This window comes from Rhipicephalus sanguineus, chromosome 1 (assembly GCF_013339695.2).
Source record: "Rhipicephalus sanguineus isolate Rsan-2018 chromosome 1, BIME_Rsan_1.4, whole genome shotgun sequence".
NCBI classification, from domain to species: Eukaryota; Metazoa; Arthropoda; class Arachnida; order Ixodida; family Ixodidae; genus Rhipicephalus; species Rhipicephalus sanguineus.
This window is the reverse complement of record NC_051176.1, coordinates 214,818,786-214,834,713: the sequence shown is the minus strand read 5'-3', so window position 1 is coordinate 214,834,713 and position 15,928 is coordinate 214,818,786. Positions and strand designations below refer to the sequence as shown.

At 40.1% G+C, this 15,928-nt stretch overlaps 1 protein-coding gene across 4 annotated transcripts in view; it reads right to left on the bottom strand.

Annotated features, from left to right (window-relative positions):
- Window positions 1-15,928, bottom strand: part of LOC119407328 (ubiquitin carboxyl-terminal hydrolase CYLD) — a 98,173-nt gene that overhangs the window by 52,774 nt on the left and 29,471 nt on the right. For all 4 annotated transcript variants that reach the window (XM_049419315.1, XM_037642087.2, XM_037642091.2 and 1 more), the window contains 3 exons: window positions 10,553-10,794; window positions 10,328-10,460; window positions 3,833-3,910 (listed from right to left, as the gene is read on the bottom strand). In XM_049419315.1, the coding sequence (XP_049275272.1) occupies window positions 3,833-3,910; window positions 10,328-10,460; window positions 10,553-10,794 (453 nt within the window). The remainder of the gene's footprint in view (window positions 1-3,832; window positions 3,911-10,327; window positions 10,461-10,552; window positions 10,795-15,928) is intronic.

The window sequence follows — 15,928 nt, the reverse complement described above, 5'->3', positions numbered from 1 at the left end:
AGTTATGGAGCACCTACGAGAAAGCAGCCACATATCACACTGTTCATATTCAAGATTTATTTTATCAGGGTTCTTCCTACGGTGGGTGACGGTGGAAATGCCGCCCACACTTCGGGTTCACCCCCAACTGCTTTCGAAAGACTGCCCACCGCTTTGATTGTCCTTTGAAATGCGTGCCCGAGGAACCAATAATTAGCAACTCTGCGTACGCAACGTCAGTGAGCTGTGCCTCCCGCCACCTGGTTATGTAAAAAGGAGTCTGAACAGGTCAGTTTGCCTTGTGGTTTCAAAAATCGCCAACTTTCTATGCACGTCATGGATGCCACATATGTGCAGCCAGAAATGATATGTGCCGATGATTGAAGGCATGAAATTTGTAAACTTAATATCCCCTCTCCGCCGCGCTCCAAATGTTCACCCCTAAAAATTTCTGGGGAGAACCCTGATATATATATATATATATATATATATATATATATATATATATATATATATATATATATATATATATATATATATATATATATATATATATATATATATATATATATATATATTCAAAGTATTGGCTACAAAATAGAATAGACAGGAACAGGGCCCCGAGAACCGGAGAATACGTACACTTAGGTATAGCTGTTATAGCACAAAAAGTGAAAATCAAACAAACAAACAAGTAACGATAAAAACAAAAAGAATAGATATAAAACAGACTTGAACATGAATGGAAAGCATAATCATACAACATGCGTAATAAGCAACGTATAGAAATAAAAACCAATTGAAAAGAAAAGTGGCATGTCCAAACAATTCCATGAATAATCAATGAACAAAATATAAATTATAGCGATTAACCCTCTGAGGATCAAAGGCGTACATGTACGTCGTCTGCAACAGTCACAATACTGTCAAAGACGTACATGTACGTCATTGCATGTGCGCTTAAAACGCGCGCCTTTATCTATTATTTCTCTTACTTGGCGTGTGCTGCCACACTGCGGGAATACGTGGAATTCTTTCCTAGCGCCAATGTCTCTCCGTTTTGTTTTTTTTATGCTTTACTACAGCGGTACACCGACTAGTTTCGGTTTCGTTCTTCAGCCTGTTCCTGCTTGTTGCGCCCACAAAACTGATGGCTTTCCAGTTTAGAATCTTTGAAAAGGTGACTGATTTGTTACTCTTTCGTTTGTTGCTCCCCGGTACGCGATCACACCTGTTTTCGTGCACATGCTGACTGACACAAACGATGCCGCTGTGGTTGCGTTTCCTGTTTCCGGGACTCACAAAAACCGCTTCTGTCTTGTTGGCGATAAGACAAAGGATTATTATAGGTTTCGGACTTCTTTTCACTTTCTGGATGCACTCACAACTACGCAGTTTTCTCCAGTGCGCTTACCCGCGCAGTTTGCTTTCGCTATGGAAGTGCGCACTGGTTTCTCTGCCACAAGTGAGTCTAGCGTCGATTTCTCTCAATCACCGCTCGACCGCCGAATTAGAATCTGATTCAGTAAATGTAAGCCCATCATACGTGGAGTTACTTACGAGTTAAGACTCAGATGTTGTTGAGTGAGCGGCATCTCGAAAGCGTGCGCAACAAGACGATGCTGACTGGATCAAAAGCTGCTTTTCTCCCCCCCGTGTTTCCACTTAACGCCACTTCGTGCAGTTATTTTTATACGTCTGTGAACTACACAGACATTTATTTCAATGCATAATTTTTTAACCGTCGTATAGATTTTTTAAAATTATTTATTTTGCTGTTACTCACGGATAAACCATGTGTATGTAACAACACAAATTATTTTTTTGTCACTTTACGGTCACCCAGAAATATTTTAGACAATTTTTTTCTTAAATAGATTCATCTGAAGAATTTATTTCAGCAATAAAAAAACGCACATTTTTGGGATGCATTTCGCGAAGAAAATCGACCCTCAAAGGGTTAATGATGACAATGTAAATTTATATGTTATGTAGTACATAAGCAGCAGATTGAGTAGAATTGGAACAAGCCAAGATAAGCTTTTTGGATTCAGTAATAAATTAGTGTAGTGATGTTGATTCTAATATAATAGGCAGTGAGCTCTACTGCGAAAAAGCACTTAAATACTGGGCCTTATGCCATATCCTTGTGCCCCTGCTTAGGGCAACAATAAGAAGTACCTTGAAACCCATTTTGAAAGTGCTGGTACAGCGTGAGAGAGGCATCGGGGTGCGCTCAGTTCACATCATTATTCGTTCTTTGCACCCCTACTTTGAAACAGAAAAAAATAACTATGGAAGATGCAGTGAACTGGAAACAATCGACATGATGCTTTTATTTGTGGTGCACAATTTGAATTATGCAAGTAATTAATAATTTGGCTAATTCATTCTTGCACTAATTGGAAAAGCAATTTTAACAGAAAAATACCCATTTGCAAAAGGTGGTGGCAAACAAAACACCATTGGTCCCATATCTTTGTATCTAATTGACCCTTTTTGTAATTAGCTTGGCTTGAGTAAGCTAGGACACACTGTATGCCCATGAATGTTTTTGCATTTTGCCCCAACCTGAATGTGGCCACCACAGCAAGGAACTGAACCTGCAACTTCATGCTGAGCAGCACAACACCATAGCCACATGCGATGCAGCAGCATTGCACATCCCTTGTTCAACAAATACAACAATGTAGATTAACCTTAGTGAGACGATGTTCCCTTGTTTTGTTACTGCCATTGTCATGGTGCACCAAATGGTTGAAAGCTGTAGTAGTTTCTCATTCACAAGTTCCACAGCTGACCAAACTTCGAGTTGCAAATGGCATTACGAGCATGTAATAACGTAAGTTGCAATGTTCCTACTAGGAACTAATGTATAAATGACACAATTGTGATTAGATTGGTGTCATCCACCATTATATTCTCACTTTGTCTTGTTGTGTTTTTTCGGCTAGCAACTTTATCTTCTCTTCTCCCCCATCCCACTTTTTCATCTTCTTTCATGCACTCAGTGCAGACCACTTCATCCTCATTTACCAGGTAATCCTCATTTTTTTTACCAGGTGGACTTTGTACAAGGCTTATATTTTAGCTTGTTTAGAAATAAGAAAATAGTAAATATTCTATTAAATCTTTTAAGGTAATTTTTCTTGAATATTAGTACTCAATTCAGTAATTTCTCTATTCAAGCAGTGCTATGCAAGACATTTTCTTATAAGGGGCTAAACATAAGTACAAGTGTGAGTGGTGGTAAGCAGGGAAAGAAATAAGCCAACATATTATACTGAGAGAATGCATTTAATCCCAAAAGATTTTCAAAACGAAACACATTCCTTCACGAGAATCTTGAGAAAATAGAGGCAAGCAATTATGTCGGTTTAACGTAGCAGATTTTGTCAAACATTTTCACCGTGTCAAATGTATAACAGCCGCATAAGCTTTCAGTGAAAACATAATTTATTTCGAGGAGTTGCTATACCTTCAAAAACCTAAGCACAGGGTTTTTCAGCAAAGGAGTTCTTGCAAAGTTATATGATAAGGCACTTGCACCCCTTGTATACAAGAGGCACATGCACACAAAAACAGACCATTACCCAGACAAGTGAAATCTAGCTAAGTTAAACACAAGTTTTTAGCCAAAAAGCACAAACAATCTTATTTCACACTCTTTGTGTGAAACAAGATGTTCACAAGACAACTAAATTGGTAAAATTGATTTCACTGACATTATTGCTTGCCACTGGCACCAAAAAGTTTACTGACCTAAAACGACATGAAACATATAAAATGCAGCCAACTCACCTGGCCACAGTGTGAGTGTAAAGGCACCTATATCCAAGTTCCACAGACTCACCTTGAAAATGGCTTGATGTGGGGAGCTTGAGCCTTCGATCAATATGTGAAGTGTAAAAGCATGAATTTCCATAGTCAACTGTAAGTCACAAGAAACAAAGTTGTTAAAAGGAATAATATCCTCCACAAAAACATTCGTAACTGAGATCCAGCAAACATTCACAACACTCTGCCAATGAGCAGTTGATTCTAACCTAGCAGCCTCTTACAGCAATTTTATTTTAACGCAGGGGTGTCCCAAGATAATATCTCCAAATTACTTTCTCCAACATCTGTAGCAGGTCTTCTATCAGTGTAGTGTCAGTGGTAACATTGCCCTCTTTTAAATTGGCACACTTGAACTAATTAGGAGGGTGCTGAAATGCACATCAGGACTCTGATACACTCTGCCATCATGTATTTGCATTCTTAAATGAAAAAGTCACACACTTGATACGAGCAGAAATTTCTCGTTTACAAGTTCCTCAGTTGACCAAAATTCCGCTTGCGAAAGGCTTTACTGACGAGTAAAACAACCATAATGCCCATCTTCTGTCTTCTTTGTATCACTGATTCGACACACTCAGCTTATAAAGCTTGCTAAGAACCTTCATTCAGATATCTTGCTGAAGTTAATAGATGTGCAGAAGCGCTCTTCTGATTGAGCGTCCCCTCTCCACCTCCCTCCCCTCCAAGAAAAAAATAGACATGAGACAATGTCCAATCCACAAGGAGCCAAGTTCTTTTAGTTAAGGGAGTTGGTTCTTTTAGTTTAAAAGTTAGTTATCTAACTGCATACTTACTTCTCTAATTATTACACTGAATTGTTTTCAAATATATGTCTCAGTTGTGACAGTAACCCAAAGACTGTTGTTCAATTATCTCAACTTTCCTTTTTTCTAAAGAAATACATTTCAAGAATCATCGAGGGTATAGTATGAGGGTTACATGTTCACTGAATGTTAGTATCAACAATAGGGCTTACCTATTCAAGCCTTGGACACTGACTGACAAATACAAGCGAATAAGAACACCTCTGTTCTGCATAACAGAAAAATTTGTTTCTACATAAAACCTGATAAAATAATGTTGGTTCACAAGCACACCTGAAGAACACCAATTTGTTAATGGAATGGTGCATTACATACAGTGGATTTTTTTATTTACTTGATTTTTGCTCATTTAGCACTTTTGTACATGGCACTGAGTGTGTGCCCATACTCAACCGATTCTCAAGAATGGGCACCTGCTACTGTGGTGCAAGTACAGCATCTTTAAAAGTAGCAGGATGTCTATCTTGCACACACCTGCCATCACCGTTGTTCCCTCAACAAGCATAATAAATTGCTTTCATCCTTGTGACATCTCTGAGCAGATGTCTCACACTGTGTATCCACCTAACTTGATGTTTCATTTCAACGTGTTTTGTAAAGGTGTAGTGTGCGAATCTAAAAATTGCTGCACCGCAATGATAAAGGCATAAAGATAAAGGAACATGTATTACCATTTACAAGCTATCACCATTGTGGACAGAACCCTGTCAGGCAACAAACTTTGTTTATTTGCAACATGCTACATGCAAAAAGAGTGGTGTCAGCCATGCTGGTGATTGCTTATTCATCTGGATGTTCAGGACAATATTACCTGCTTACATGTTCCCCCTTTTGAGTGTTAGCTTCTTCGAAAGCACAAGTACTAAACAGTATTCGGCATCAAAGTACAAGACTTCACTTGAGGTGAGCAGGACTGTGGGCGTATTCGGCTGCAGTTGCTTCAAGATAACAGTTTGAAGTCAGCAAAAATGACAACTTCTGCAACTCATAAGGAAGCATGGTGCAACATCATGGAGGGTGGAGGAGGGCAAAAGGGGAGTGACAGATAGACGTGAGCACAAAGGAGAGGCCACCTGCTCGAGATGAGCATTCACATTCCCAAGCATCAAGCTGGGGTACTTCTCTTCCCATTAGAACCAGTGGGTGCCTGGTGGTACTGGAAATTCAACCATTGCACGAAGCAAACTTCACCTGTTAATTACATCATTGCGCAACCATCGATGTGAAATCATGCACATAGACCATTTCCAGCCATACCTCAACCCCTTTGTATCCACATCTTAGATGGCCAATATGGCCCCAGCTTTTTCTGCCGGGGCAATTATAATATAGAAGATAAAGAAAAGGCGGACAACACAGGAGCAAGCAGCATCACCAGAGCAGTGCACAAGATAGACGTGAGCACAAAAATAGACGTGAGCACTTAACCTCAATCATTGCACTCTTCATGGCAGACTTTGTCAATACTGCCCATTAAACCTCCTTTTGCATGTAAAAAAAAAAATTATTCTAGACAAATGCAATGTCTGTGCTGCGAGCCCCCTTAAGGTGTGTACAGTTCTAGGGAGAAGTAGTTAAGAACACAAATGTAGAACATGCTGTGCTACTGTCCTTTTAGGTGCCTCCACATGACCCTTGTCCTTAACACTGTTCCAGACTGAAAATTAATTACCAACAACGTAGGCTTGATGACCATCCAACCTCCACCTAATCTCTTTCAATCCACAAGAGACTTAATAAAGAAACAGTAACACATGAAGGAGACTAACTCAAGATCTAAAATAGAGTTCACTGAGCTGACAAAGCTGATTAACAAGAAGAAAGTCGGCGACATAAGGAACTACAACGTCAAAGCAATAGGAGCAGCAGTAAAAAAAACAGCAAAAAAGAGACTTTGTCTAGGAAGGGAATAAAAGTTGTTTTCATTCATTGTCTAGGAAGAAATAAAATGCAAGCTCTAAAGGACAAACAGGGAAATATTATCAACAACTTCAATGACATAGTTCGAGTGGCAGAGAATTTCTACGCTGAACTATGTAGTTTGAAAATAAATCATCCACTCTTGAATGGAAGTAGCAACGAGCAAGATACAGAAATTCCATATGTAACTACCTACGAGGTTAGAAGGGCCATACGCGATATGCCGCGTGGAATAACAGCTGATCTAATTACAGACGGAGGAGAATTTATTTGGAAGAAACTTGCAACACTTTACAATCTTTACATCAAAACGGCAACGGTTCCAGTGAGCTGGAAAAATGCCAGCATATACTAATACACAAGAAAGGGGACATAAAAGACTTAAAGAACTATAGGCCCATCAGCTTATTTTCGGTGATTTACAAAATATTTACAAAGGTAATTTCAGACAGGTTAAACGCCCCAAATACATCTTCCTAGGTTGCGAGCGTAGAGAAAAGAATTTAGGCAGCTTCGCGGCGGTGGTGCCAAGCTTAAGAGAAACACTTCACTTCAACCAACCTAAAGAACAAGCTGGGTTCAGGAAAGACTACTCTACGGTGGATCACATTCACGTGATAAATCAGGTAATGGAGAAAGCAGCTGCATACAACAAAACCCTTTATTTAGCCTTCCTAGACTACGAAAAGGCATTCGACTCAGTAGAGATATCTGCAGTCTTAAAAGCACTTAGTCAACAAGGAGTACCTAAATCCTATGTCAATACCTTAGCCGATATCTACAAAGACTCCACAGCTACCTAACTTCTCCACAAAAAAAAGCGATAAAACTATGATAAAAAAAGGAGTTAGACAAGGAGATACAATATCCCCAATGTTGTTCACTGCATGCTTGGAGGAAGAAACAGGAATCAAAGTTAACGAAGAATGGCTCAACAACCTACGATTTGCAAATGACATAGTACTCTTCAGTAACGATGGCAACAAATTGCAAAATATCACTGAAGAATTAAACCGACAAAGTATTAAAGTAGACCTAAAAGTGAATATGATGAAGACAAAGATAATGCTGAATAGCCTGGCGAAAGCGAAAAAGTTGAAGAAGACTGAGAACCATACATTGGAGTGTATACAAGAATGAATATACCTAGGACAACTACTAACAGGAGAGCCTAGTCACGAAAAGGAAATTCGCCGAAGAATAAGAATGGCCTGGCATGGATTCGGCAGGCACTCCCAAATAATGTCAGGAAATCTGCCACTGTCATTAAAGAGAAAAGTATACAATCACTGCATAGTGCCAGTTCTAACATATGGGGCTGAAACGTGGAAGATAACAAAGCAACTAGAGAAAAAGTTGAGGACCACACAGTGTGCAATGAACCGAAAAATGATAGGACTAACATTAAGAGACCGGAGGACAACAGAATGGGTCAGGGAACAAACAGGAATTACAGATATCCTAGTTGACATCCTAGCTGACAGAATCCTAGTTGACAGATATCCTAGTTGACAGAATGGTTACCAAGGGATGGGAAACGCAATCGCGGAAGGCAGAGAGTTAGATGGAGTGACAAAATTAAGAAGTTTGCAGGGATACAATGGAATCAGCTCGCACAGGATAGGGCAAACTGGAGATCACTGGGAGAGGCCTTTGTCCTGCAGTGGACTAAAACAGGCTAAGAATGGTGATGATGATGAAGAAACCAATAGTTTATCATTACAAACTAAGTATGATGCACAGCCCAATATTGATTTGTTCCCATGTGTTCATGATGCAGTAGCCTGTAATAAACAGAATTTCAAATGTGCAAAATATATTATTATGGTCACAATTTAATATGAGCAGCTCAACATACAGATAACAAATCTTGGCCAATAGCTTGCTAGCTTGCCAGTCTTTCTCTGGCAACCAAGGCAATAATGGTTTCCTAAATTATCTCCAAGTGCCCCCCCCCCCCTCCCCACCCACTCCCTCCACTTCAACAAGCTATATTGTTGATCACAGCTGCAATTCTCGACCACTGCAGCAGCAGTGTGGAAGGTATGGAATTCAAGAACACTCGTGTGCCATACTTTAGGTGTATTTTGAAGAACCACAGGTAGCCGAAAGTAACACGGAGCCCTAACCATGGCATTTTTCATAGCCTGTTAGTTGTTTTGAAACCCCAAGCTTTAGAAATAGAACTATCTTCAAGTGCTGTTGCTTTGTAAATTAAACAAAACATCATATTGTAAGGAAATGCTCACTCAGTTGTTTGCCTCGCACATGTAGAGATAATATATATAGTCGCAGCTTTTGTGACTCTTGTTCATACATTTCTCAAAACTAAATACATGCATATATATATTATACTGTGTGCCTTATAGACCAGAATTATTTAGACTTATGCCTGAGTTTACAGCAAGCACATCTAATCTCAATCCCTATTAACATATGTCAACACAGACTACACAGGAGCTGCGGGAATGTGACGAGAAAGCTGACAAAGGCATGACGAATGAACGCTGACAGCAAGCAAGTGATAAAAACAAGCTGAGCGCTGTCACCGCCGTTTTTTCCGGCAGTTCCTGCAGCCCCTGTGAAATATTTTTGCCACCAACAAACGCTGCAGATTCTTATCTATACCAACCAATGGCCACTAATATATCATGCATACTGCCACTAGTACAGACATGCAATTTGAAAGAAAATATGTCGCATATGAAAAAAAAATGACATCATCAAGGATTTCTTCAAACCCTGAGTAAACTACTAAATCTTTCCAACATTAAACCATGCCTAGGTGTCCCTGCTTTAATATGCAATCACATGTTTGAATACTAAGTTTTTCAGCTACTGTACTTTTCCCCCCTAGTTGCTAAAAAAAAATGCAGGCAGAATTACACTTCACTTTCTTTACTCTAGCCAATCAGCAAATAAACAATTACCGTACCATATCTCTTATGCCACAAGACAGCATCAAGGCAGAGAGATCAGATCACACAGCGGGGCAAGCTGACTGACAACTCTGACAGTTAATCTTTCAAGGCATAGAGTTTACAAATACCCAGAAGTAAGGGCGGCACTGTGATGCAGTTTCATGCATACAAAAGACAGAAAGTGGGTGCTAGATAATGTCATCTTTCTCAGAACCTCAGGAAACCCTGACGATGCACCTCGCAACAAGTTGCTGCATTTGTCACAACAGTAAAGTCCCTATACTAAAGCAACACGCAAAATGTTACTTTTACTGCACTACTATCACCAATTACTGTTAACCCCTTGAGGGATGTTGATTATCTCAGGTAATTATAAGCAATCACCACTATTGGCCTAATGATATAAGCCACCTATTCACGGTTATTTTGCCACTTTTCAAATGTCTTGCATGTAAAGAACATCAAACGGTGTCGTCATTTTTTTTGCTTTAGCTATAATTTGCTGGTAGTCATTAATTCATTATCCCTCTTTAATTAATTAGATTTTGCATCGTGTTCAATTGCATTTGTGTGTCAAAGATGTTATTGAAGCACATATATATTGAAGCACCATACTCTTTCACTAGTAATATTGTAAGAAATTCTAGGATTTAAGCTAGATGCTTGTTCGGTAGGTTATAGTAAATCAACTTGCAAAATAATTGCCTTTAACATTGTAATGTACCATACCCATTCGAATGCCCACAATTCAAGATTCAATTGAAATATTGGTAATTGGTTACACCGCACATAAATATATGAGCACTTCATTCTCGTGGCTAAGTTATTGCAGCCTCACTGTACCTGGTGCCTGTTCTCCAAGGTAGTCGTCTGCTTTAAGAAGGCCCAGCAGGGGAATCAGTGATGCATGGCCAAGCTGGGCTTCAAAAAGCTGCCTGTCACGGTACTTTCCTGTGCCTGTTCCAACTTGGTTATCCTGTAAGCAAAAAAAGAAAAAAGTCAAGTGCCTCAAGGCAAAACACTAAATGATGCAAGAAATTGAATGTATGCAAAATACTGCACACTCACAAATTCCACACCGACCATCAAGTCTTCACTGGTATCATGCAGGTGGCCCAGCCACCGCACAGTGCCATACTCTGGCCCATGGTCGCTCACCCACACCACACGGTCATTGATTCGCAATGGTGCTGACTCTGACTCGCAGAAGTCCCTCAGCCTCTCTTGGTGCCATGGAGCAGGGTCACATCGAGTTATTCCCGATGAGAGTTTTTTCTTAGAAGGAAGACGTGGTACCACCGAGTTGTGCCCTGCATGTGCAGAACATGGGGTCATCTTAACATCAGTTCCTGTGGTTCAGCAAGGCCACTAGAACCAAAACGATATACATTATCTTTTTAATACTGTTTCCCTTGAATCCTAGATTCCCGTGTTATTTGGGATCTAGGATTCAAGCATGAAAAACAGCACACTGAAACGGGACAGAGAGAACGAAAAGAAGCACACACACACATTCGTTCTCCTTGTCCCGTTTCGGTGCACTGTTTTTCATGCTCAGTATGTACCAACCGGCCCACCAACAATCAGTATTAAAGCTATCCAATTAGCAGCTCTGCAGCTTTGCCAAGACTGCACAATCCCCAAGTGAAACCTAAAAAAAAAAAATTTTTTTAGCAAGTATTTGCATGTGATGTCCTCATTCAAAAACTATATTACATGTATGGCTTACGTAACTCCTTTCAACAAACATTAAGGTGGTAGGCCACCTTCAAAATTCGAATTTTTTTCATGAGGCCTATTTTTGGTTTTTGGTTTTTTGTGCACACCCAAACATTCAAAAATATGTTGCAACAAAAATTATCCTCCTATCACCATTAGTTTGCAAGTTACAGCAAGTTTTCTGTACCCCAAGCTCGTATAGGGAAAAAGAAACCACATTGTGCTTTTTTACGAGAACAAGTGTTTTTTCGTCTATATTAATGATATTCAAAATACCTTATAAATTTTATTTTGACTATTACATAAGAGAATATCATTAAATATAACTTCGTGTTTCTAATTGTTTTTAAACCCCTAAAAACAGCCACAAGGGGGACACACACATCTTGCAAGCTCTGAAATTTTGTTTGCATTTTTCTCAAAACAAGAATTTACTCCAAATCATGGGATGCAAACTTTCATAACTTTTTTCTCAGTGTGTACTTCGAACTGAAATTTTGTGTAATAGTTTACAACATATACATCTGTGCAGCGAACTAGAATAAAGAAATTGATGCAATATTTTTGAATTCAAAGCCGATTTTGCAAACAGGTTCAGTCTAAATTGGCTCTTTTTCCCAGTCTTCTTGGTTTTTTTTTACATTACTTTCTTGATATTTACTGCATAATATATATCCTAGTTCACTGCATACCTCCAACCTTTAGTTACACAAATGCCAAAGATTTACTGAATTAAGCCACCCATTACTCACTTATCACAGCTGGCGTGAGTACCACTTTTAATTAGGGGTGCGCGAATATTCAAAATTGCGAATATTTTTCGAATAGTGTTTGCTATTCGATTCGATTCGCACTAGAATTTTACTATTCGAACTTCCCAAAAACAAATACAGTCAACGTCCGATTGAAAGTGACCCCTACAGATTTTCAATATGCTTCACCTCATTATACTCTCGTATTGCGGCAAAGCTGCCTTTCAAGCTCCGTTACGGTCGAACTTTGCCAAGACAACGTCCGATTGAAAGTGGCTCCTAGATTTTCAATATGCTTCACCTCATCACACCCCGGTATTGCGAAAAAGCTGCCTTTCAAGCTCCGTTACGCTCGAACTTTGCCAAGAGACAGTCGACATCCGATTGGAAGTGGTCCCTAGATTTTCAATATGCTTCACCTCATCACACCCCGGTGTTGCGGCAAAGCTGCTTTTCAAGCTCGGCTACGGTCGCAAATGTATTAACTCAAGAAAACGCTGGTTCCAACATGGAGATGAAAGATCTGGCAGAGGTGGGGGCTCAATTAATGCTGTTTTGGACCTGAAATTTGGGCAGCAAGTCCGAAAAATCGGAAGTCGAAGCTTTTTAGCATCCAAAATATCAGATGTTCTTATATATCGACGTCTACGGGGCAGATTTGGAACTCTGGACTTGAAGGGAGCACACCCTTGCCCGCCACATCAGTTGGGCTTCCACAGAAGTTGAAAGAGGAGGAGAGGCTGAGGAAATGGCATCTTTGCCCATCATGTGTAAAGTGTTGTCGGCAACACTTTGGTTGCACCAAATCATGTACATAAGTAGAATTCGGCCTCTACATTGCCTCATTCTTGATAAGACAACTATGAAACACCACCCTGCCAGTGCTTCATCAACCTAGCAAAAAGAAACACTTTCATGTTGCTATCTCATAAGAATATGCTTAGGAATCCTCTCTATTTTTTCTGCAACTGCGCTTCAAAGTATTCGAAAAATATTCTAGAAATATTCGAGAAATATTCGAAAAATATTCCGATTCGATTTGCACTCACACTTCAATATTCGAATTCGATTCGCACCCAAAATTTTGCTATACGCACAGCTCTACTTTTAATGCTATTTTTCCCAAAAAATAAACAATTAACATTTCGCACTCTAAATGGCTAGGTAAGTTAAATAAAGACATGCTTGTTTTGAAGAAAAAGTTATTTCAATGCTGGCTGCTCCAAAAAAAGAAAGTTGTTTTTTTTTTTTTAGTGGCCTACCAGTAAAAATGAGTTTTTTTTTTCCAAAGCACAACTTTCAGTAATATTCTCTGAACAGTTCCACAAAATTAAATTACAATATTGTATGCATGAGTGCCCAAACTTCGAATCAGGTGGTGGAATGCACTGACACAGAATTCAGTTCCTGCAAGCAAAATAAAGTGCACCATTGACAAGTAAGATTCATCAAGAGTGACATCATTACGAGGTGACAATGCGACCTGGGTGTGAAAGTTTAGTGAGGGTAACATAGAAGCATTGGGTTGAAGGTGCATGTAACAGCACCATCACTTACATCATGTGCAACAGTGCTGCGGTGTGCCTTATGCATCTGCAGTTTCTCGTTTTCCATGCTGATATGCCACAAATTATATAGAAGCTAGACTTATAAAATGATGCTGGTGAGAAGAACCATAAAGGATGAACAGGCATTCTACTATTTGCACTCGCAAGCTGAGTCAAAATTAACTTTGGCAATTACGACCTCTACCACCATAGCTCAGCATTTCGCTTTGCCTGATGAATTAACTGAGCATTGACAGGTCATGTGAATGAGCTTTCACTGCCAGGCTAGAGGTGTGGGGTGAGCCCAGGGTTGCCAATGGTGGCTACTTTTCGCCAAATTGGCGAATTTGAGGGGCCCGTGGCGACCTAAAATTATGAATGGCGACATGGCGAATTTTGGGCGATTTTCGGCTTAGGTCTGCACTGAGTTATACATCCTAAGCTCAGTGTCTTCGCAACGAATGAGCTGCAACATTCACTGTATTTTTCTTGGTTTTAGACCTATAAGAGTAGAGTGTGCACATTACGCGTCATTCCGTATGTCCGTCCTGTAACTCGTGTGTATCTCCTCAATTCATCTAGAGGCATGAGGTACGGGAACATCCCCCAGAGACATTCTAGCAAAATGTAAACCGCGAGAGGGCAGTGTTTGACTATAAGTTAACAGCTTTCGGCGCTTTAAGCTTCTCTAAAGTTTCGCTTCTGAAGGGGCTAGGCGACGGGTTGGCTGCGTTCCGACCATTTGTTCCGGCAAAGCTCCAACTGTTCTGAATAGTTTGGCGACTTATTCACCGTTGCAGTAGCCCCAATTCAGCTGGTAAAGACTGTTTTAGAATAGCGAAGAGAGGAGGATACGCGGCTATTTGTGCAATAAAAAAATGTTTATTGAGGCATTTTCCACTGTTCTCTGTGAGCGTGTGCAATGACAACAATTGCTATACAACATTTTACATTGCCTATCTGTTCACTAATAACGCATCGGATTGACGCGTGTAGATATAAGTGACTGTAAGAAAGAGTCGGTAGCGTCCGGTATCATATTAGTTCACACTGAAAAGGTGTAAGACTCACTAATGATCGGTTCCTGTAAGACTTCTGTCCTGTTACCTTCAATAGACCTATAATAATCCTTTTAATTCATATAAGGGTACGTAAAGCTGTCTACAAACAACGCTTTCAAGGTTTTCGCCCAAGGTTTACGACACTTTTACCTTTGAAACGAGCGAACAGGGATGGAAGGATATCATGAGCGTTTCATTCATTCACCCTTGCGCCACCACGCACATCTATCTTGCGGCTAGTCGGAGAAGCAGCACCATGCACTCCTACGGTGAAGCAGGCGATACGACTGGCATTGAGAAACGTCAATATAATTTAAGGGTCTTGGATGGTACTGTATTCTATGGGGCTATACGTGAGAGGAAATTTTTATTGCTAGGTATGAGGCACATATCTAGAATGGCAACATTTTTGGTGAACAAGTGGCGACTTTTGGCGACTTTTTGCTCGTCATTTGGCGACATTTACTCGAAAGTGAGTGGCAACCCTGGGTGAGCCCCTCTTGCTAGAAGAGGACCATGTGTGTCTCATGCTCTAGCAAAACAAAACTGGCAATGCTGCTAGTATTCGCCCCGCCACGGTGGTCTAGTGGTTATGGCGCTCGACTGCTGACCCGAAGGTCGCGGGATCGAATCCCGGCTGCGGCGGCTGCATTTTCGATGGAGGCGAAAATGTTTGAGGCCCGTGTAGTTAGATTTAGGTGCACGTTAAAGAACCCCAGGCGGTCAAAATTTCCGGAGCCCTCCACTACGGCGTCTCTCATAATCATATCTTGGTTTTGGGACGTTAAACCCCAGATATTATTATTATTAATGCTGCTAGTATTGCAGTGAAGCGAGCACGTGCTGCTCTCAGGCATGTGAGAGGCATGGGAACACGCTCACTTCGCATCATACTTTGCTTTTAGTGCAAAAATTTTGAAATGCAGGAAGAAATAACTAAGAATGTTGTGAGCTGGAGATTCCTTAGCATGTTGTTTTAGGATGTGATGTAGAACGTGATATCGAAAATTTTGCAATTATTCAAGCACTTAATTACTTAGATAACTAATTTTCACAAATTAACTGAGCATTGACAGCAATGAAATTTACCAGCATGCACGTGGTGACTGTCAACAAAATGCTGTTGGTAGAATCTTATTTTCTCATTGCACTTTTTTTAATTAGCTCGGCTGAGTTAGCTGGGACGCACTGTACTATACATGGTATCCTTGCTAAGATCAGCAAAGGCTTATAAGTTTACCCAACCACTCCAAGAAAATGAGAATGAATGCCTTTTCATTTTTCTATGAAGTTGCTCACACTAGTTTTGCTATTCTGCTACGTGTGTGTGTGTGTGTGTGTGTGTGTGTGTGTGTGTGTGTGTGT